At 61.8% G+C, this 23,076-nt stretch overlaps 2 protein-coding genes across 8 annotated transcripts; both read left to right on the top strand.

Moving 5' to 3' along the window:
- The first annotated feature begins 5,318 nt into the window (after positions 1 to 5,318).
- Positions 5,319 to 10,843, top strand: ZNF628 (zinc finger protein 628). Its single transcript, XM_038179178.2, has 2 exons — positions 5,319 to 5,494; positions 6,643 to 10,843. The coding sequence occupies exons 1-2, from the start codon at positions 5,334 to 5,336 to the stop codon at positions 10,136 to 10,138; spliced, it is 3,657 nt and encodes a 1,218-aa protein (XP_038035106.2). The 5' UTR covers positions 5,319 to 5,333; the 3' UTR covers positions 10,139 to 10,843.
- Positions 10,844 to 12,611: 1,768 nt separating this feature from the next.
- Positions 12,612 to 23,025, top strand: LOC119716992 (uncharacterized). 7 transcript variants are annotated; one of them, XM_038179166.2, is made up of 12 exons: positions 12,612 to 12,874; positions 13,596 to 13,649; positions 14,549 to 14,575; positions 15,323 to 15,637; positions 15,910 to 15,984; positions 16,073 to 16,150; positions 16,286 to 16,600; positions 16,911 to 17,078; positions 17,488 to 17,802; positions 18,107 to 21,106; positions 21,405 to 22,559; positions 22,716 to 23,025. In XM_038179166.2, the coding sequence occupies exons 1-12, from the start codon at positions 12,850 to 12,852 to the stop codon at positions 22,991 to 22,993; spliced, it is 5,805 nt and encodes a 1,934-aa protein (XP_038035094.2). In that variant the 5' UTR covers positions 12,612 to 12,849; the 3' UTR covers positions 22,994 to 23,025. The 7 variants fall into 7 exon arrangements, with proteins under 7 accessions (XP_038035094.2, XP_038035096.2, XP_038035095.2 ...); XM_072032140.1 differs by lacking the exon at positions 12,612 to 12,874 and having other exon boundaries at positions 12,901 to 13,649; positions 18,107 to 20,410; positions 20,456 to 21,106; XM_038179168.2 differs by lacking the exon at positions 13,596 to 13,649.
- The last annotated feature ends 51 nt before the right edge of the window (positions 23,026 to 23,076 follow it).

The raw sequence follows: 23,076 nt of genomic DNA, 5'->3' as shown, positions 1-23,076 counted from the left end.
GCTCCCACTTCCAACAATATCCTTCCAATGTGCCAATATGCACCCAAGGGGGCTTTTCTTTAAAACGTCTTTGTTCTGGATATTACCCATGTCCTTGATTTCCTATTCCCCTCCCTTTAAAAAAATATATATAGTAGTTATTTATTTATTACCTATTTCTTATTAGTTACTGTCCCTTCTTTCAATTTCCACACAAACCTTTTTATTGCAGGTTTTTTACTATCCTTTCCTAATCTTCTTCCCAAGTGCCCCAAATCTCTGGAATTAAACTCTTCTTTCCACATACAAACTTTACTGTTTCAGATTCTTAATGAGCCCTGTTCCAATCATAAATCTGCAGGACTTCGGGAAAACACCTGGAGCACTCAGCTTTCAGTCTTCTAGACAAACAATAGCACCTTTTTCACAAAATTTACATTTCAACAGGACCCAAGCCAAATGTCAATTTTTCTCATGCACCTTGTTAGTAACCCCACACAAAACAAGGAATCACTCCTACTTATCCGACAATATCAGGGTTTAAAAAGGTATTGGGGATAGGCTGTTCCCAATCTAAGTCCACTTTCTGTCTGCTGGGTGTTAAATACGCTTCTCCTAAATAAATTTGCTCTACCCCTCTCCTAGCCAAATTCCTCCAGGACTCAAGCTCAAACCACCTCTCTTATCACTTTGATAATCAGTCAGCCCCCCTTTCACCCCCGATACTTGGGAAATTGACCAAACATCACAGTGAATATACCAAAACTTCTAAACTGTTACTTAGATAATGCTCCCGCCTTCCTCTTTGTCACACTCAAAACGTTTCAGAACAAAATAGGATTACAAGATACACCACCAGGCCCATGTATTGGGCACCACTAATCAATACTTGGATAAAACAGCACTTCCTTTCGCTCTGTCGCACTCTTTGCTTGTCTCTGGCCGTTCCTCTCGCAGAGAATACAGAACCACAGAGCAGAACCCCGCACTCACACAGCAGTCACACCAAGAGGCCCCTTGCACTTCTCGTTCATATCACAAGAATATATCACTTAGAACAACAACCGAACTCGTTTGTATCGGCTCTGGCCGTGTTCCTCACAGAGCCACTCACTTCACAACAATACTTTGTCTCAAACACATGCACTTTTACAAATACTTTCAAAACGAGATACCTGGGCATTCACAAATAAGACAGACAATCATTACTACAGTTATTACCCCTCCAGCAGCTGCAAATATTACCCAGGTGTTTGTGTCACAGTTGTGAGAAGCCCGTTTACCCTTCTCTTACTTATACAACCTTTAGCAGGTCCATCCTGGCTCTCGATACTGGGATGCAGCAGTAACTTTGGATTTGCTCAATCTGGTCCCAAGATCGCTGGCAGCCAAAATCAGTCAGCAAATCCCCTTGACCACTTTATCACTCAGGAAATCCCCAAGGACCCGCAGGCTACCTTTGTCCCGTACAGGGACTATGCCGTACTCCAGACGTCTCTTTGTGGTTTATCGGCAGCCCTGGCCAAACGTAGGTATTCTCTATGATTTACTGGTCCCGTTGTAAAACATCCCATTTATCCTTGGGTTCAGGATGTTGTTGTCTACCCCTGAGGTGAGCAGCTGGGAGCAGAGGCTCCTCGGAGGAAAATGCTCGGGGTGCACCTAGGGGCGTTCACTCCACAGTCAGTCCCGCAGCCGAGCAGAGTTGTGTCCTGCCTGGCTCACCAAAATTGATGGATTTTGGAATTAACTCCGCAGACAGTAAAGTTGTAAAGTAGGTATGTTTGTTCAGCGCTGGGCAGCACAGGGGGGTCAGCCCACCACAATCGTGCACCCCCACCGTGGTAGTTCCTCTTGTATTTATACAGAAGGGGTTACACGGTAAAGGAAATGCCTATAAATATTCATAACCTCTCCCCAAAGGGGCGGTCTTTATTACAATGAGTTCTTTATTCCAATGAGAAATCATTTCCATCGTCTCTGCCTCCTGGCATTCCTCCTGGCTGCCCACTTGTAGACTCTTCTGGTGGTCGGGGGCCAGGGTCTTTGGGATGAAGGCTGTACATCTTCCTCACTAGGGGCTTTTTACCTCATGTGCAAAACTCGGCTAAACCGGTTCCTGCTTCACAGGGAATGTGTTATCTTCCCGTTTTATTGCTTTTCTTGCTAATTAGTGTTTACAATGGCCTGGGCTATAGATATCTCTTATCTTCCAGGACCATCCGTCTCAGTCCTGTCCACGTGGCTGTTCTGCAATATACATCCCTGCTAGCTAAAACTTGCAAAATCAGCATGGGGTGACTTCTCCAGACCTGCAATAGTTCTGCAGTTAACCCTTTAGCATCTATTTCTTACTTCAACAGCGGCTACCACTGCCACAAGAACCTTGCCACATAAATCCAGTACACTGGGGCAAGTAGGCCATTGCTGGCCTGTAAAATATCAGCTTAAATTAACTAATTAAACCCTCAATGTGATGGGGATAAAAGGGGCTGGGATGACTGCTACTTTTGAGGGCCACCAAGCTGAGACTAGGGGATAAAATGATCACTGGGCAATTATTGTATGCACCCGAGGCAAGGACTAATTAGTTGGGAAAGGATTTGATGATGAAATTGGGCATTCAAATAGTAAATTGTTAGGCTGGAATAATGGTGTTATTAATGGAGTGTTCTCAGATCCTGAGAGCAAAGATATATTTGCCTTTGAGAGGAAAGACCCTGAAATAGGGCAGAAACAGCAATACAGATGGACAATTTTACCTCAGGGGCTTACAGGGCCACCAAATTTATTTGGGCAAGTTCTAGAAGAAATTTTTGAGCAATTCCAACCTCCCAAGGAGGTGTTACTGTCACAATATGTGGATGTTTATTTTATTGTCAGCACAGGAGAAAACAGCTGTGAAGGAAGCCACTAAGAAGCTATTTGAATTTCTGGGAAAACAGGGCTTGAAAGTATTGGAAGACAAATTATAATATGTAGAAAGAAAAGTCAAGTATTTTGGGCATCTAATGTCTGAGAGAAAACGAAGAATAAATCCAGAGAGGATTCAGGGTTGGGCTACCCCTACCCAAAACTAAGGAAGAACTACAAAGTTTTAAGAGAAAGTTTTTTGTTGTTTGTTTTTATTTTGTTTTGTTTTGTTTTGTTTTTTAAGGAATCATGAGCCCTGAAGTCTGAAGGAAAATGAATACTTCCTGATGGCTGAGAAATGCTGAATAAAGTGCTAATGAAGCAAATATTAACTGTTTTACATCAAGTGCTCCCTGGTAACCCTCCTCTTCTGGGAAGGTGGAGCGAATGAACTAGATATTAAAGAAGCAATTAACGAAAATAGTGCTAGAAACCCACCTTCCTTGGGTTGGTAATGACTTGTTTAATCTCTTTTATGATTAATTTGAAAAACGGTAAATCCTAAACTCTGTGAAGATAGTAACTATTAACAGGCAAACAGAAAAGATTCTCCTAGTAATTCAGGATCTAACTGATGACACTGAGTTTGTAATTGAATAAAATGCAAAAACAACATGATAGTAGAGAGAAAAATTAGGGGATTGTAAGAAAGAGCTTTTTTTTTTTTTTTTTTCAGAGATTTTACATTGTTTAGGAGGAAGGAATGTGGTGAGATGTGCTTGCTGTGATGAGAAAGCTTACCAGAAAACCTTGTTAAACACAGACAACCGGACTCCTGAGTGCAATTAGGCGAAAATCATGGTGTCAGATCAGATAAGCAAAGAAACATTGCCACCTCACTGAGTAAAAAAAGTCGAAAGAAACTTGAAAAATAACAGGCTGGCAACTGAAAGCCATGTATTCTTATCTGTGAAGCGTGGGATAAAGTCATCATGACCTTTCTGCTACCTCATGTTTGATCATTTTGCACACTGGTCTGGGCTGTGGACGTCCTTCATCTTCTGGGGCCGTCCTGTAGATATTCCATGCTTCACTCCTGTCCTTGTGGCTGATTTTGGCCAAAACTTGCAAAATCATCACTGGGTGACTTGTCCAGACCTGCTCTAGTTCCACAGTTAACCCTTTAGCACCTGTTTCTTACTCCAACATGCATGCACACACATGCAAACGTTCACACGAGCGTGCACACACACACTTGCACACACTGAGAGGGGGAGTTAAGAGACTCTTAGTAGATGGGATGCTGATTAATAAATACCTAGATTGTTGTAGTGAACTAGTAGATTTTGCTGCTAACTACTGTGCAAATTAACCTAAGCAAGAAGTTTTGGGGCCCCTCACAAAGGACAGCTCCTGATAAAGATGCAGAGCCTGCTTCAAGAACCAGCTGAAACCACTCCTGTAGTTTGGACCAAGGCCAAGGACTTCAAAGCGCAAGCGCAGGGGGAAAAGGTGAAAATTTCAGATATGGGGAAGGAAGAGCCTGACTTCATCGCAAGAGACCACCAGAGATGATTGCCAGAGCAGTACGCAGGCGCAGATAGCAGGACCTCATGTAGATCAGCTCTCGGAACTAATTATAATATAAGACGGGCATTATGAATATGCATAAGTGCATTATGAAAATTAATGCACATGTAAAGTTACACCATATATAGCTAGGGCACACATTGTTTGGAGTGAGCCTAACTTTGAGGAATTATGCCTCAAAGTCCCGGTGCCAGAATAAAGGCATAGCCGCTTTACAATTTGCTTTACCATGAGCTGTGGCGTGTGGGGGCTCCCTTGTGCCCTGGGGGTCCTGGTGGGGGGGGTGCAGAGGGGCTGGGGACAGAGTGCTGGGGCACTGGGAGCTCTGGGAGCACTGGGTGAAGAACTGGGGGTACTGGGGAGCACTTTGGGGGGGGGGACTGGGAGGGCATTGGGAGGGACTGTGAGCTCTGTGGGGCTCTGGGGGCACTGAGGAGCACTGGGGAAGCACTGTGAGCACTGTGAGGGCACTGGGAGGCACTGGTGGGTCTGGGAGGACACTGGGAGAACTGGGGGGGGGGTACTGGGATCACTGGGGGCACTAGAGAAGGGCACTGGGAGCACTGGGGGCATTGAGGAGAACTGGGGGAGCACTGGAGGTACTGGGAGGCACTGGGGAGGTCTGGGAGGACACTGGGAGCACTGGGGGGCACTAGGAGCACTGGGAGGGCACTGGGAGAACTGGGGGAGCACTGGGGGTACTGGGAGGTACTGAGAGGTCTGGGGGGAAACCGGGAGCACTGGGAGTACTGGGAGTACTGGGGGAGCTCCCCGGCCCGGCAGTGACGTCACGCCGCCTCCCCGGTAGGCACCGGGCGGTCACGTGCCCCCCCTTTCCCCCCCGCCGGTGCCAAGATGGCGGCGAGGCGGACTACATTTCCCAGGCGGCCCCGCGCGGGGGCCCGCGGCCAATGGGGCCGCGCGGCGGGGCCGGGGGCGGGGCCGTGCGCGGGGGCGCCGCCGTTGCCGTGCGCGCCGCCGGGGGCGGGCGGGCGTCGGGGCCGCCGAGAGGCCGGAGCGGGCCCTGCCCGCGCGGGACGGGGCCGGGGAGCCGCGGGCCCCCCCCGCCCAGGTGAGCGGCGGCGCGGGGCGGGGCGGGGCCGGGCAGGGCCGGGCCGCGGCGGTGACGGCGGCGCCTGCGCCGGGCGCCGGAGGGGGCGGGGCCTTAAAGGGCGCGCGGCCGCTGGGGTCTCCTGCCCGCAGGCGGAGGGGCGGGCGGGGGGCGGAGCGGTGGCCACGCCCCCTCCGCCCCGCGGGGCCACGCCCACCGCCCGGGAGGCCACGCCCAGCAGCTGTCTGGCCACGCCCACCACGGGCTGGTCACGCCCACTGCCATTGGCCCGGCCGCGTCCTTCATCTGCATAACCACGCCCATCGCCGGCAGGCCACGCCCACCACGGGTCCGGCCACGCCCCCTGCCTGTGTCCCTTGGGCTGCCCCCCCCCGGCCAGGCCCTGTCCCCATCCCCCTCCGCCCTTCCCATCCCTGTCCTGTCCCTATCCCCGTCCTGTCCCCATCCTGTCCCCATCCCCATCTCCCTCCCCATCCCTGTCGTGGTCCCTGCAGCCAGCCCTGCTCCCCAGCACTGTCCCCATCCCTGGCCCCATCCCCATCCCTGCAGCCAGCCCCGCTCCCTGTCCCTGTCCCCATCCCTGTCCTGTCCCCATTCCTGTCCCCATCCCCATCCCCATCCTGTCCCCATCCCCCTTCCCATCCCTATCTCCCTCCCCATCCCCCTCCCCATTCCGCTACCCATCCCCATCCATGTCCCCCTCTTCATCTCCATCCCGATTCCTGTCCTGTCCCCATTCCCATCCCTATCCCCGTCTCCGTCCCTTTCCCCATCCCCATCCCCATCCCCATCCCCATCCCCATCCCCATCCCCATCCCCATCCCCATCCTGTCCCTATCCCCATCCATGTCTCCCTCTTCATCTCCATCCCCATTCCTGTCCTGTCCCCATTCCCATCCCTATCCCCATTCCCATCCCCGTCCCTTTCGCTGTCCCCCTCCCTGTCCCCATCCCCATCCCCGTCCTGTCCCTATCCTTATCCCCATCCCTGTCCCCATCCCCATCCCCCTTCCCATCCCCATGCCCATCCCCATCCCTGCAGCCAGCCCCACTCCCAGTCCCCAACCCCATCCCAATCCCCAGGGTCTGTCCCCACCATCCCCGTTCCAGCCGGGTGCAGCACCCCCATCCCCACCCTATCTCCGCAGGGCAGCCGCCATGGTGGGCGCGCAGCAGCCGGAGCTGGCAGCGGGCCGGGCGGCGTCGGGCAGCGGGGAGCACCCCTACGAGTGCCTGGAGTGCGGCAAGGTCTTCAAGTGGTCGTCGCGCCTCATCCACCACCAGCGCACCCACACGGGCGAGCGGCCCTACAAGTGCTCCGAGTGCCCCAAGGCCTTCAAGGGCTCCTCGGCGCTGCTCTACCACCAGCGCAGCCACACGGGCGAGCGGCCCTACAAGTGCTCCGAGTGCGGCAAGGCCTTCAAGCGCTCCTCGCTGCTGCAGATCCACCAGAGCGTGCACACGGGGCTGCGCGCCTTCAAGTGCGCGCTCTGCGGCATGGCCTTCAAGTGGTCCTCGCACTACCAGTACCACCTGCGGCAGCACACGGGCGAGCGGCCCTACAAGTGCAGCGCCTGCCCCAAGGCCTTCAAGAACTCCTCCAGCCTCCGCCGGCACCGCCACATCCACACGGGCGAGCGGCCCTACGTCTGCGCCGCCTGCGGCAAGGCCTTCACCCAGTCCACCAACCTGCGCCAGCACCAGCGCACCCACACGGGCGAGCGGCCCTACGCCTGCGCCCACTGCGGCAAGACCTTCACCCACTCCTCCAACCTCCTCCTGCACCAGCGTACCCACGCCGCCGCCAGGCCCCACAAGTGCCTGGCCTGCCCCAAGGCCTTCGTCTCGGACGCCTGCCTGCAGAAGCACCTGCAGAGCCACGCCGCGCCGCCCCCGCCGCAGCCCCCGCCGCTGCTGCTGGAGGCGGTGGAGGCGGTGGGGATGCTCTGGAAGTGCGGCGAGTGCCAGCTCGCCTTCGCCACCCAGGAGCTGCTGCTGGGCCACCAGCGTGGCCACCTCCGGCCGGACACGCCGGGGGAGACGGCGGCGACGCCAGCAGCCCACCGCTGCCCCACCTGCGGCAAGACCTTCAAGAACGGCTCGGGGCTTGCGCGGCACCGGCACAGCCATGCCGCCGAGCGGCCCTACAAGTGCTCGCTGTGCCACAAGAGCTTCGGGCAGCTGGCCGGGCTGCTGGGCCACCAGCGGGGCCACTCAGCCGAGCAGCACCCACCACCGGCACAGCCGGAGGCCCCGCGGCCCCAACCGGTGCCGAGCGCGGCGGCCCCAGCCCCGGCCGAGCGCCCCTACCAGTGCACCGAGTGCGGCAAAGCCTTCAAGGGCTCCTCGGGGCTGCGCTACCACATGCGGGACCACACGGGCGAGCGGCCCTACAAGTGCTCCGAGTGCCCCAAGGCCTTCAAGCGCTCCTCGCTGCTCGCCATCCACCAGCGGGTGCACACGGGGCTGCGCGCCTTCAAGTGCGCCGAGTGCGGGCTGACCTTCAAGTGGTCCTCGCACTACCAGTACCACCTGCGGCTGCACACGGGCGAGCGGCCCTACGCCTGCCCCGACTGCCCCAAGGCCTTCAAGAACACCTCGTGCCTCCGCCGGCACCGGCAGCTGCACACGGGCGAGCGGCCCCACGCCTGCCTGGTGTGCGGCAAGGCCTTCGCGCAGACCTCCAACCTGCGCCAGCACCAGCGCACCCACACGGGCGAGCGGCCCTACGCCTGCGCCCACTGCGGCAAGACCTTCACCCACTCCTCCAACCTCCAGCTCCACCAGCGCACCCACTCCAGCGCCCGCCCCCACCAGTGCCCGCTCTGCCCCAAGGCCTTCGTCATGGCCTCCTACCTCCAGCGCCACCTCCGCACCCACGCCGCCGGCCCCAAGGGACCCCCCCGCGCCGCCCCCCGCGACGGCCCCGTCCTGCAGGCCACCCTCAGCCTGGAGGTGGCGGCCCCCGACGCCCAGACCTTCCTGCTGGTGCAGACGGCGCAGGGCCTGCAGCTCATCCCCAGCCCCCCGCCGCCCCCACAGAAGCTCATCCTGCTCCCTGCTGCCCCACGGCCGCCCCCCGAGCCCACCCCACGCCGGGGGGAGCCTCTGGGCCCCGGGCAGAGCCTCCTGCTGGTGCCTGGCACGGGGACGGCCCTGCCCGGGCTGCGGCTGCAGGCGGTGGCCGGCACAACGCAGGGACCAAGTCCCGGTGTCCTCCTCCTGCAAGGCCTCCCTGAGCAGCCCCCGCGCCAAGCAGGTGCCCCCCAGGGACAGGCAGCAGCAGAGGGGGCGAGCATCCAGCTGGGAGCCCTGCCACAGCCCTCGGATGTCACCAGCGTCCAGGTGCAGGCTGCTGAGGTGGCCAGCGTCCAGCTGCAGGCCACCGAGGTGGCCAACGTGGCCAATGTCCAGCTCCAGGCCCTGCCACAACCCTCGGAGGTGGCCAACATCCATCTCCAAGCCCTGCCGCAGCCCTCTAAGGTCACCAACATCCAGCTTCAAGCCGCTGAGGTGGCCAACGTGCACCTCCAAGCCTTGTCACAACCCTCGGACGTCACCAACATCCAGCTGCAGGCCACCGAGGTGGCCAACGTGGCCAACGTCCACCTCCAAGCCTTGTCGCAGCCCTCGGAGGTGGCCAACGTGCAGCTCCAGGCATTGCCGCAGCCCTCAAAGGTCACCAACATCCAGCTCCAGGCCACCGAGGTGGCCAACGTGGCCAACGCCCACCTCCAAGCCCTGTCGCAGCCCTCGGAGGTGGCCAACATCCAGCTGCAGGCCACCGAGGTGGCCGACGTCCAGCTGCAGCCCCCGGATGTCACCAGCATCGAGCTGCAGGCCGCCGAGGTGACCAACGTCCAGCTCCAAACCCTGCCACAACCCCCGGGGGTCACCGACATCGAGCTGCAGGCCACCGAGGTGGCCAATGTCCAGCTCCAAGCTTTGTCACAGCCATCTGAGGTGGCCAACGTCCATCTCCAAGCCACCGAGGTGCCCGACATCCAGCTGCAGACTTCGGACGTGACCAGTGTCCAACTGGAGACCGCCGAGGTGCCCGGCATCCACCTCCAAGCCACCGAGGTGCCCAACCTCCACCTTCAAGCCACCCCAGTCCCCAGCGTCCAGCTCCAGACCCTCCCGCAGCCCCCGGAGGCCCCCAGCGTCCACCTGCAGCCCGCAGAGGTGCCCGACCTCCAGCTCCAAGCCCTGGAGGTGCCCGACCTCCACCTCCAGGCCGTGGAGGTGCCCCCGCTCCACCTGCAGCCCCCGGCGGGGGCTCCCCCAGCCCCGCAGCCCCCTGGGGTGCCGCTGCCGGGGGGCTCTCCAGCCCCAGAGGTGCTGCTGGTGCAGGGGGGGGCGGCGCCGGCCGTGGGGCTGGGGGTGCTGCAGACGGCCGAGGGGCTGCGGAGCATCTTGGTGCTGCGGGGGGCGGGCACACAGCCCTCGGCCGGGACCCCTGCGGGACCCCCAAAAGTCCTGGTCCTCAGCGGGGAGCCGCGGCGGGGAGAGAGGGGGGCAGCGGGTGGCGAGGGGGGGGCGCAGGCCATGGTGCAGCTGCTGCCTGCCCCCCCGGCCCCTCAGCTGCCGGCGGTGCAGGGGGTGCAGGCGCTGCCGGGGGCGCAGCTGGTGCACACCTTCTGAGGGGGGGGCGAGCGGCACGGACCCCATGGCCACCATGGCCACCCTGCTGCCACCGGGGTGGCCACGCGGACCCCCCAGGGCCACTACAGCCCCCCAGGGCCACCATGGCCCCCCCAGGGCCACGGCAGCCCCCACCTCATGGCCACCTCGCAGCCACCCCATGGCTAATGTGGGCACCCAAGGGATCCTGCTGGCCACCCACAGCCACCCAGTGGTCCCAGTGGCCACCCAGTGGCCCCTGCTGGCCACCTAAGGACCCCAGTGCCCACCCAGAGCCACTCAGCGGCCGCAGTGGCTACTCAGGGGCCTCTGCTGGCCACCCAAGGGCCACCCAAGGGCCCCTCCTGGCCACCCACAGCCTCCCAGTGGTCCCAGTGGCCACCCTAGGGCCCCTGCTGGCCACCTAGTGGCCCCTGGTGGCCACAAAAAAACCCCAGTGGCCACCCACAGCCACCCAGTGGCCCCTGCTGGCCACCCAAAGACCCCAGTGGCCCGAGTGGCCACTCAGGGGCCTCTACTGGCCACCCACAGCCACCCAGTGGCCACCCAGTGCCCCCAGTGGCCACCCCTCGCAGTGCTGCAGCAGGACGAGGTGGGAGGTTGGGGGGGGGGCCCTATAAGCACGGGGTTGCGGGAGCCGGGGGGGCAGCGCCGCGGTGGCACCGGCTCCGCCCGGACCCGCCCAATAAACGGACCCTGCTGGCGCGCGCCGCCTCCTTCCTTCCCGCGCGGGGAAAGGGGCGGGGCCGGGCGGCGCTGGGGGCGGGGCCTCTCTGGTGACGGTTGCTAGGGGCGGGACGTTGCCATGGGGACTGTTGCCAGGGGCGGGGCTACCCCCCCCAGTGGTGGTTGCTAGGGGCGGGGCGTCGCCATGGCGACCGTTGCTAGGGGGCGGGGCCGGGAGGTTCCATTGGCCGGGCTGGGCAGGGGGGAGCGGCTCAGACCATGGCGCGCTGGGAGGGGGGGCCTCGTCCCCCCAGTACAGCCACACAGCTCCCAGTACGGCCCAGTTGGGCCCCAGCACGGCCCTGCCGAGCCCAGGGTCGGCCTTACTGCTCCACAGTGCAGCCCCGCACACGGGTACTCTGTGCCTGCTCCTCTCCCAGTATGGACCAGTGCCCCCAGTATGGCCCCTCTGTCCCCATCCTCCCCGCCCAGTGCTCCCCAGTATGACCCTACCGAGCCCGGGGGACCCCCCCACAAGCCCCCAGTGTAGCCCCAGTAGCCCCCTTAGCATAGCCCTTGGTGTCCCCGCTGTGCCCCAGTATGGCCCCAGTATGCCCAGTATGGCCCCAGTATGCCCAGTATGGCCATACAGCCCACCAGTGTGGCCCCAGTATCCCCCCTTTATGTGGCCCAGTCACACTAAGGCCCTGCTGTACCCCAGTATGGCCCCTGTGCCCCCCTCCCCAGCATATTCCTGCTGCCCCCCACATTATGCCACTGATATCTCACCCACTACTGCCCCAGTCTTCCCAGTATGACCCAGTGACGCCCAGTATAGCCCCTGTGACCCCTACACCCTAATGCCCCCCCCCCAGTGTGGCCCCACTCTCCCCCAGTATGGCTCCAGTAATGCCCAGTATGTCACCTGTGATCCCCCTTGTATGACCTCACTGACCCCCAATGTGCCCCCACTGACCCTGCTGGCCCCCAGCATAACCCCACTGACCCCAGTGTGCCCCCCCTGACCCCACTGACCATGCTGACCCCCAGCATGACCCCACTGCCCCCAGTGTGACCCCACTGACCCCACTGACCCCCAGCATGACCCCAATGCCCCCCAGTGTGCCCCCACTGACCCCACTGACTCCCAGTGTGCCCCCACTGACCCCACTCACCCCCAGCCTGACCCTGCTGACCCCCAGTGTGTCCCCTATGACCCCACTGACCCCCAGCATGACCCCAGTGCCCCCAGTGGGCCCCCACTGACCCCCACAGACCCTGCTGACCCCCAGCATGACCCTACTGCCCCCAGCGTGCCCCCACTGACCCTGCTGACCCCCAACATGACCCCACTGGCCCCCAGTGTGCCCCCACTGACCCCACTGACTCCCAGTGTGCCCCCACTGACCCCACTCACCCCCAGCCTGACCCTGCTGACCCCCAGTGTGTCCCCTATGACCCCACTGACCCCCAGCATGACCCCAGTGCCCCCAGTGGGCCCCCACTGACCCCCACAGACCCTGCTGACCCCCAGCATGACCCTACTGCCCCCAGCGTGCCCCCACTGACCCTGCTGACCCCCAACATGACCCCACTGGCCCCCAGTGTGCCCCCACTGACCCCACTGACTCCCAGTGTGACCCCACTGCCCCCCAGTGTGCTCACACGTGGCCCTGCGCCCCCCAGCCACGTGTGCGTCTCCATCCCCCCCCCCTCCTGCCACGTGGGTGCGTGGGCGCCTGCACGTGCCGGGGCCCCCCCAGCGTTAACCCCAGCCCCCCCGGGACCCCCCCTTCCCCATTCCTTGGCCTGCAAGGGGGGAGCAGCACCCGGGCGTTCCCTCCCAGGGGGGTCCCTAAGTTGTGTCACCCCCCCCAAGGCCCCTCTCATCCTGGCCAAGGGGGGCCGGGTGCGGCCTTGGACGGACACACAGCCGCACGGACGGACGGACTGAGTCATCCTTGGCCCGGCCGCGTGGCCCCGTCCCCGTCCTCCTCCTCCTGCTGCTGCTCCTCCATCCCGCCCTCCCCGCGCCGGCACCCGCCATGGCCCCGACCCTGCTGCTGCTGGGTGAGCGCCTGGCACCGCGCTGCACTGCACTGCATGGGCACTGCATGGGCACTGCACGGCTATGGCATGGGTGTGGGGGCTGGGAGGGGGGGCTGAGCATGGGCACTGCATGGTAACTGCAAGGCCACTGCATGGGCACTGCAAGGCCACTGCATGGGCATTGTGCTGGGCACTGCATGGGCACTGCACCGAGCAGTGCATGGACAGTGCATGGGCGCAGCAGTGCCCGTGATGTGGCTCCAGCGCTGGGCACTGCGCTGACACTGAGGGTTCGGGCACTGCACGGGCACTGCAGTGCACATGGCATGAAGCCAGCGCTGGGCACTGCACTGACACTGAGGTTTGGGCATGGCACAGATTCAGCAGGACGCACTGCACTGGCACTGCATGGGCACTGCATGGGCACTGTGCTGGGCACGGCGTGGCAGGGCTTGGACACTGCAGGGGGCGAGCACTGCGTGGGTGCAGCAGGGGGTACGGCATGGGGCAGCTGAGCACTGCACACTGCACAGCCTGGGCACAGGCACTGCATGGCTAAGGGGTGAGGACAACAAGGGGCTGGGCACTGCATGGGCACTGCACGGGCACTGCATGGGCACTGGGAGGCTGAGCACATTGCTGGGCACTGCACAGGCACTGCACAGAGAGCACCCAGGCACTGCATGGTGCTGGGCACTGCATGGTGCTGGGCACCCCACTGAGCACCACGTGGGCACTGCAGGGAGCCGGACACTGCGCTGGACACTGCACAGGCACCGCATGGGAACTGAGCATGGTGTGGGCACTGCAACGGGCACTGGAAAGGGAAGGGCACTGCCCTGGGCACCGCATGGGGGCCAGGCACTGCAGGAACACTGCGAAGAGGCTGGGTGGCTCGGGGCACAGCAGGGGACCGGACACTGCATGGGGGCACTGCATGGGGCACTGCAGCAGCACCATGGGGGGTGCCAGGCAATGCAGTAGGCACTGCTCCCAGTTAGAGCCCTGCAGTGGGGGAGGAATGGGGCACTGGGAAGGGCACTGGGAATTGCAGTGGGTACTGGAGGCTGTGCTGGGCACTGGGCGGTGGGTACTGGGAAGGCTGTGGGGCACCGTGCAGGGCACTGGATGTTCTGGGCTGTGGTGGGCATGGGGTGCTGGGAAGGGAACTGGGCACGTGAGGCACTGGGCACTGGGCGTGGGGCACTGGGAAGGGCACTGGGCACTGGTCTGTGGTTGCTGGGCACTGGGAAGGACAATGGAAAAGGCACTGGGCACTGGGAAAGGGCATGGTCATGGGGCACTGATCATGGGTCTGGGAATGGGGTGGTGGGAATGGCAGTGGTCACGGGGCACTGGGAATGGCACTTGGGGCACTGGGAATGGGGCACTGGGAATGGGGCGCTGGTTGCTGGTTTGGGGGCATGGGGCATGGAGGCATGGGAACGGCAATGGGAAGGCCACTGGGAATGGCACTGGGAGTGGGACGGTGGGAACTGGGCACTGGGAATGGGGCAGTGGGAGTGGGACACTGGTTACTGGTCTGAGGGCACGGGGCACTGGGAATGGGACTGTGAAATGGTGCTGGGCACTGGGAAGCCCCCTACAGGCTCCAAGCTGCTCGTGGCCCCCTGTGGGGGCTAGGAGGGGCTCAGCCAGCTGCGGCCCCCCCTCACCCTCCTCTCTCGGCTCCAGTGGGGCTGCTGGTCCCCCGCGGTGCAGGTACTGGGGCAGGGCTGGGCTGGGGGGGTACCTGCACCAGTGCATCCCAGTCACTGCCAGCCTGAGGGGGCCTGCAGTGGTTCCCCAGGTGTGCAGGGCTCCCAGTGCATCCCAGTGACTCCCAGTGGGTCCTGGTGTGTGGGAACCCAGTAGGTCCCAGAGCATGCAGGGGTCCCACTGGGTCATAGCAGGTCCCAGTAGGTCCCAGTGGGTCCCAACAGGTCCAGGTCTGTGCAAATGGTCCCAGCAAATCCCAGTGGGTCCCAGCAGGTTCCACAGCATGCACAGGTCCCACTGGGTCATACCAGTTCCCAGTAGGTCCCAGTGGGTTTGAGTAGGTCCCAGTGGGTCCCAGTGTGTCCTGGTGTGTGGAAAGGTTCCCAGCAGGTGCCAGTAGATCCCACCGGGTCCCAGTAGGTCTCAGTAAGTCTGGGTGTCCCCAGCATCTCCCAGAGCACACAGGGTGCCAGTGGGTCCCAGTAGGTCCCAGTGGGTTTTGGTGTGTGTAAAGAGTCCCAGCAGGTCCCAGAAGGTTCCAGAGCACAAAAGGGTCCCAGCACATCCCAGTAGGTCCCAGAGCATACTGGGGTCCCAGTAGGTCCCAGCAAGTCCTGGAGCACGCCATGGTCCCAGTAGGTCCCAGAGCCTCCCAGCATGTCCCAGTACATGCAGGGGTCCCAGCAGGTCCCGGGGGGTTCCCGGTGGGTGCCGGCAGCCCCACTGCCTGATGTCTGCTCCCCTCCCCAGACCCGTTCCCGGTGCGCCTGGCCGGGGGTCCCGGGCAGTGCGCGGGGCGCGTGGAGGTGCTGCACACTGGGCGCTGGGGCACTGTCTGCGACGACGACTGGGGGCTGCCGGACGCGGCCGTGGTCTGCCGGGAGCTGGGCTGCGGCACCGCGCTGGCCGCCCCCACGGGCGCCTGGTTCGGGGAAGGCTCCGGCCCCATCTGGCTGAACGGGCTGCGGTGCCGCGGCGGTGAGGGGCGCCTGGCCCAGTGCCGGCACCGGGGCTGGCGCAGCCACGTCTGCACCCACGAGGAGGACGCCAGCGCCGTGTGCTCAGGTGGGCTGCGACCCCGGCACTGGGGGGGAGGAAAGGCAGAAATGGTAAAAGCGCAAAGGTTGGAAAAGAGCTGGGAGGTCATCAAGTCCAGCCGTTAGCCTAGCACTGCCAAGTCGAGCACCAAACCAGGTCCCCAGGCACATCTGTGTGTCTTTTGGACACCTCCCGTGACTCAGCCACTTCCCTGGCTGTTGACCAATGTCCCCAGGTCTTTTTCTGCCAGGCTCTTTCCCAGCTAAACGGGACCCCCGCCCCACTGCCTTTCCCCACAGCTCACCCCTTCCTCTCCCTGGGCACCATGGAGCCCCCTCCGCCCTCCACCACAACCACCAGCACCCCAGCACCTGGTGAGTGGTATCCCCAGGGACACCCATGTCCCCAGCCACACAGGGAGGGGACGCTGTGCACCCCACAGTGACACCGACTGTCTCGCAGGTGACATGACACCGCGGCCGGCTGGGGGTCCCAGACGCTGCATAGGGCACATGGAGGACACCAGCGTGGCATGCACAGGTACAGCGTTGGTGTGCTTTGTACCCACACCCAGGAGCTGCTGCCCACAGCCCTGCCTGTCCCTGTGCACCCTGCTGGTGGGTGGCACTTGAATTGTTCTCCCTGCACTGTTGCTGACTCCGGTCTCTTCCCCAGGGACCCCCACGCTGCGGCTGGTGGGGGCCGAGGGTCACTGCGCGGGGCGCGTGGAGGTGCTGCATGCTGGCCAGTGGGGCTCCGTCTGCGATGATGGCTGGGGGCTTGAGGACGCGGCTGTGGTCTGTCAGGAGCTGGGCTGTGGTGCTGCGCTGGCTGCGCCCCGTGGGGCATTTTTCGGCGAGGGCACTGGCCCCATCTGGCTGGACAACGTGCGGTGCCAGGGGAACGAGTCAACCTTGCTGCAGTGCCCGGCTGCCCCGTGGAGCATCACGGACTGCCAGCACCGGGAGGACGCGGCTGTCGTCTGTGCAGGTACTTGCTCTGTGTGCCAGGCGTGCGCGGTGCCCTGGCTGCTGGGGATAGTGCTCATGCTGCGTGCACACGCCCCGGTGTGCTCCTGGCCTGCATGCAGTGCATGCAGTGCTGTGGAGACACACAGGGGCTGTGCAGTGGGCACCCACGCGGTCCTGGTGCAGCGCATGGGCAGGGGGCTGCCATGGCTAAATTGCAGATTTGGTGATTGAGCAGTGCAGTGCTGCAGGGGGCAGTGCATGGACAGGCAAGGTGTGGCACGTATGCTCAGTGCACTGCAGGGCTCACATTGCTTTCCTGCATCACCCAGATGAGCTGACCGCTGTGGACCCCATGGAGCCCAGTCCCCAGCAGCTGCCAACCAGCCCAGCTCGGGTGCCCCCCTCTGCCGTGCCACACGAGACCACCCGGCCCCACACCCCCAGCTCTCCCCAGCCTGCCCCGAGCAGCCAGACCGTGGCTGGGATGGGGCGCAGGGGTAGGAGGAGAAGAGATGGAGTGGGGATGGGGTTGGGATTAAGTGGGGATGGGGCATGGTTGGAGATTGGAAAGGAAGAAGGGTGGAAAGGGCTGGGATAGAGTAGGGAAGGAGCCGGGGATGGAGGGGGGATGGAGCAGGGAAGGAACAGGAATGGGGCATGGAAAGAGCTGGGATGGAGCTGGGATAGAAAGATGGAGAGGGGATGAAGTTGAGATTGAGGGGGATGGAGCAGGGATGGAGCTGGGATCACTTGGCGTGGACATGGATGGAGAGGGGCAGGAACTGGTGTTGGAGAAGGGAAGGAGCACGGGGAAGGAGTCGGGATGCCGTAATGAAGGAACGAGGACGGAGACCCCGTCCCCAGACACCGGTGGCCAGCAGTGGTGTGACGCCAGCTCTTTTTCAGCTCCAGCCCAGCTCCGTCTGGCCGGGGGCCCCGGGCGCTGCGCGGGGCGTGTGGAGGTCCTGCACGCTGGGCGCTGGGGCACCGTCTGCGATGACAGCTGGGGGCTGCCGGACGCGGCCGTGGTCTGCCGGGAGCTGGGCTGTGGGGTGGCACGTGAAGCCCCCCGCAGTGCCCACTTCGGCCCCGGCACCGGCCCTGTCTGGCTGGATGAGGTGAACTGCGAGGGGACGGAGCCCACGCTGCGGCGCTGCCCAGCTGAGCCCTGGGGCAGGCACAACTGCAACCACCACGAGGATGCCGCTGTCATCTGCGCAGGTGGGATGGCCCCAGGACGGGGCAGACACCCTGATCCCTGCTCCGTGTCGTGGCTGGGGGCTGGAGCAGGTCTTGGGGGGGCACAGAGCCCTCCCCGTGCACCCCCCTGCCTGCTGGGGTCCCTCCATGTGTCCTCAAGTCCCTGTCCCCAAGGGATGCCCTAGCCTCTGGCCCTGGGTGCCCCTGGGGGTGGGCAGAGTTCCCAAGCAGGGAACATCACCCTGGGGGCACTGAGGGGATAGGGGGGTCCACATGCACAGGATGGGGCTGGGACAAGGACTGAGCCCCCCCTTCACTCTTGCAGGGCCAGAGGACCTGCCATCACCCACGGGGACCTCCCAGTGGCCTCCAGGACTGGATCAAGTTGGCACCATCCCCAGCACTACCCGACGCCCCTTGGGACGGGAGCCATCCAGCACCATCCCCAGCATCACCCAGCGCCCCACGGGACGGGATCGAGTCAGCACCACCCCAGCCAAAGCAGGGCGGGATCCCATTCGTATCATCAGGATCACCCGACTCAAAGCAGAGCAGGATCCCGCTGGCGTCATCCAAAGCACAAAGCCCAAGGCAGGACCTGGTGCGGCTGGTACCACCAGGTCCAAGGTGGGACGGGAGCCTGGTGGTCCCACCAGGTCCAAAGCAGGATGGGATGCAGCTGGCACCAACAGGTCCAAGGCAGGACGGGATCCAGTTGGCATCACCAAGCCCAAAGCAGGACAAGATCTAGCTGCTACCAACAGGTCCAAGGTAGGACGGGATCCAGTTGCCATCACCAAGCCCAAAGCAGGACAGAATCCAGCTGGCACCAACAGGTCTAAGGCAGGAAGGGATCCAGTTGCCATCACCAAGCCCAAAGCAGGATGGGATCCAGCTGGCACCAACAGGTCCAAGGCAGGACGGGATCCAGTTGCCATCAACAAAGTGAAAGCAGGACAGAATCTATCTGTCACCAACAGATCCAAGACAGGACGGGATCCAGTTGGCATCACCAAGCCCAAAGCAGGACAGAATCCAGCTGGCACCAACAGGTCTAAAGCAGGTCGGGATCCAGTTGCCATCACCAAGCCCAAAGCAGGATGGGATCCAGCTGGCACCAACAAGTCCAGGGCAGGACAGGATCTAGTTGGCATCACCAAGCCCAAAGCAGGACTGAATACAGCTGGCACCAACAGATCCAAGGCAGGACAGGATCCAGTTGGCACCACCAAAGCCAAAGCAGGACAGGATCTATCTGGCACCAACACGTCCAAGGCAGGACGGGATCCAGTTGGCATCACCAAGCACAAAGCAGGACAAGATCTACCTGCTACCAACAGATCCAAGGCAGGACAGGATCCAGTTGGCACCACTAAAGCCAAAGTGGGACAGGATCTATCTGGCACCAACAGGTCCAAGGCAGGACGGGATCAGATTGGTACCATCCATGTCACCCACCCCAAAGCAGAACAGGATCCGCTCAGCACTGTGCAGATCACCCAGCCCAAAGCTGAGCGGGTTGTGGTGGGGGCCAAACAGACCACCATGAGCCCAACACGTTGGGTTTCGGTGGGGACCACGCAAGGCATCAAGCCCAAAGCAGGTTGGGATCTGGTTGGTGCCACCAGGAGCACCCAGACGCTGGTAGGACGGGATCCTGTTAGTGCCACCCAAACCGATGGGTGGCACCCACGGCCCAAAGCAGGGCAAGACTCAGCCCCCACCATGGTACTCCCAGTAGGTGCTACCACGTGGAGGAACCACCACGTGGGAGGACCAGGTCCAGAGGGGACCATAAGGAGCACTCATCCTGCAGCAGTGCTGGATCTGGGTGGTACCATGGGGAGCGCATATCCCACAGCAGAACTGGGTCCTGAAGGTCACATCGGGGTCACACATCGTCCAACAAGACTGGATCCAGAAGGCAGCACACGGAGTGCACGTCCTGAAGCAGAACTGGGCCTGGATGATACTGTATGGAGCACACGTCCCACAGCAGAACTAGGGCCAGGTGGTACCACCTGGGATCCACGTCCTTCAGCAAGACCAGGTCCTGAAGGCCCCATGAGGAGCACACGTCCTATGGGTGCAGAACTGGGTGCAGAAGGTACCATGAGAACACGTCCTGTGTCAGAACTAAATCTGAACAGTACCCAGAGGGGTTCTTCAGCAGAACCAGATCCTAGAGGCAGCACACATCCTTCAGCAGAACCAGGGCCAGAAAGTACCATGTGGAGCACACATCCTTCAGCAGAACCAGGGCCAGAAAGTACCATGTGGAGCACACATCCAACAGAAGAACCGGGTCCAGAAGATACCACGAGGATCACACATCCCACAGCAGAACCAGGTCCAGGAGGTAACACGTGGAGCACAAATCCCACAGTAGAACCAGGTCCAGAAGGTACCATGAGGATCACACATCCCACAGCAAGACCAGGTCCAGGAGGTACCACGTGGAGCACAAATCCCACAGTAGAACTAGGTCTAGAAGATACCATGATGAGCACCCATCCTACAGCAGAACCAGATACAGATGGTGCCATGTGGCACACGCATCCAACAGCAGAACCAGGTCCAGAAGATACCATGACAAACACATATCCCACAGCAGAACCAGGCCCAGGAGGTATCATGATGAACACACATCCCACAGCAGAACCAGGTCCAGGAGCTACCATGAGGAGCACGCATCCCACAGCAGGACTGGATCCTGAAGACAACACACAGAGCACAAGTCCTGCAGCAGAATTGGGCCTGTTTGATATCATATGGGGCACACATCCCACAGCAGAACCAGGTCCGGGAGGTACCACATTGGGTGTTGAACTGGATACAGAAAGTACCATGAGGAGCACACATCCTGCAGCAGAACTGGGTCCAGAAAGTACCATGAGGAGCACACATCTTCCAGAAGAACTGGGTCCAGAAGGTACCACATGGAGCACACATCCTCCAGAAGAACCAGGTCTACATGGCACCTCGCAGAGTGCACATTCTTCGGCAGAACTGGGCTTGGCTGATACCTTACAAAGTGCCCGTCCCACAGCAGTTGTTCCCACGTGGAGCACACACCCTTCAACAGAACCAAATCCAGACAGGACCATGAGGAGCTCTCATCCTGCAACAGCATCAGGTCTAGATGGTACTACGTGGGGGACCAATTCTTCAGATGATTTTGATCTCAATGGAACCACGAGGAGCACACATCCTTCAGCAGAAGCAGGTCTAGAAGGCACCATGGAGAGTACACATCCCAAATCAGAACCAGGCCCAGAAGGTACCGTTTGGAGCACACATCCCACAACAAGCCCAGATCCAGAAGGTAACATGGGGAGCATTGTGGATGGGTGAACTGTTGTTGAGAAGGGGAGGGAGGGCAGGTGAACAGAAGAGCAATGGGTGCATAGGGGTGAGGAGGAGAGGGATGGGATGGGATGGGATGGGAGGGATGGGATGGGATGGGATGGGATGGGATGGGATGGGATGGGATGGGATGGGCTGCTGTTGGGTGGAAGGATTTGAGAGGGAGGGGCAGAAGAAGAGGAGATGACAAAGAAAAGGGGGCAGGAGGGGAAGGACAGGGGGTAGTCTCATGGACTCTGTGTCCCTTCCCCATACAGGTGCTGGCGCAGGCTTGGGCCTCACTGGGGTCTCTGTGCCCCCCACCACATCTCCATCACCCCCCTCATCTCTGCCCCCCACCCTGTGGCCAGCCAGCCCCCCTGCCCTTGCAGTCCAACTGGGTCCTGGCTCCCAGCGCCCCACAGAGCCCCCCAGCACCCAGGAGCCACCAGCACCCAGCCAGTACCCAGAGGAGACCCCCAGCACCCACGGACCCCTAGAACCCACCCAGAGCTCCCCAGGGAACCCCAGCACCCAGGGACTCGCAGCACCCACCCAGAGGCCCGAGGGGACCCCCAACACCCAGGGACCCCCAGCACATACCCAACACGCTGTGGAGACACCCCCTGCCTGGATGGAGCTTGTGCTCCACCAGCACCCCCCTGCAGAGCCCCCCAGCTCCTGGATGCCCCCAGTCCCCTTTACCCAGACCCCACCAAGGACCCACAGCCCCCAGAGCCCCCCAGCACTCACCGTGCTCCCCCCAGGTGCCACCAGCCCTTACATGCTTGCTGCCCCCTCAGAGCATCCCATGGAGCCCCCCATCTCCCAGAGCCCCCCAGCATCCCCTCAGCACCCCGTGAAGTTGCTTGGCACCCCAACCCCCCCAGCACCCCTCCAGAACCTCACTGACACCCACAGCTCCAAGAGCCCCTCAGCACCCCTCCAGTATCCAACAGAGCCCCCCAGCACCTGGACCCCCCCAGCACGCACCCAGCACCCCACAGGGACTTTTGACACCCACACCCACCCAGCACTCCCCCAGCAATCCCCAGAGCCTCCCAGCACCCAGGGCCCACCAGCACCCCCACAGCATTCTGTGGAGACCTTCAGCACCCAGGGACCCCCAGCACCCCCCCAGCACACCAAAAAGTTGCTCATCACCCAGAGGACCCCCCCATACTCCCAGCACCCTGTGGAGACCCTTGGCACCCAGCAACCCCCAATCCCTCCCCAGCATCCTGTGGAGACCCTTGGCACCCAGGGACCCCCATTACTCCCCCAGCACCCTATGGAGACCCTTGGCACCCAAGGACCCCCAGAACCCCCCCAGCACCCTATGGAGACCCTTGGCACCCAGACCCTTCCAGTACCCACAGAGCTCCTCCACATCCCCCCTGACAGCCCCATGCTGCCTGGGCCCCCATGTGCAGGTAGGTCTATGGGATGGGATGGGAGGGGGCAGCAGTTCTTGCCTGGGACCCCTGAGATGGGCTTGGGAGGGCTCCCAGTGCTGGGGGGTTGTTGAGGGGCGTGGGACTGGGGGGGGCACAATGACACACACTGTGTCTCTGCTTCTCTCCCCACAGGTCCAGCTCCAGCAGCAGTGCCAACAGCCCCCTCAGTGGGGGGCCAGGGGGGTCCCTGCATGGCCCCCCTGCTGCGGGTGCTGCTGTGGGAGGTGCGGGGGCTGCGGGGGCAGCTGCGGGCCCTGGCGCGTGCCCAGCGGCGGGGGGCTCAGCGCCTGGAGGCTGTTGCCCGCCGCCTGGGCCGGCTGTCTGCCCTCGGCCAGCACCTCCTGGGGGCCCCCCCCCAGCTCTATGGGGCCATGGGCACCCGGGGGGGTCTTTGTAGGGGCTGCAAGTGAAATAAAGCCGGGCTGGTTCCCCAAATCCTCTCGAGCATTGTTTTTTTTTTTTTTTGGGGGGGGGAGGGTATGGGGACTGCACC

Source organism: Anas platyrhynchos, chromosome 36 (genome assembly GCF_047663525.1).
Source record: "Anas platyrhynchos isolate ZD024472 breed Pekin duck chromosome 36, IASCAAS_PekinDuck_T2T, whole genome shotgun sequence".
Taxonomy (NCBI): domain Eukaryota; kingdom Metazoa; phylum Chordata; class Aves; order Anseriformes; family Anatidae; genus Anas; species Anas platyrhynchos.
The sequence above is the reverse complement of the archived record's forward strand: the minus strand, read 5'-3'. Positions and strand labels throughout refer to the sequence as shown.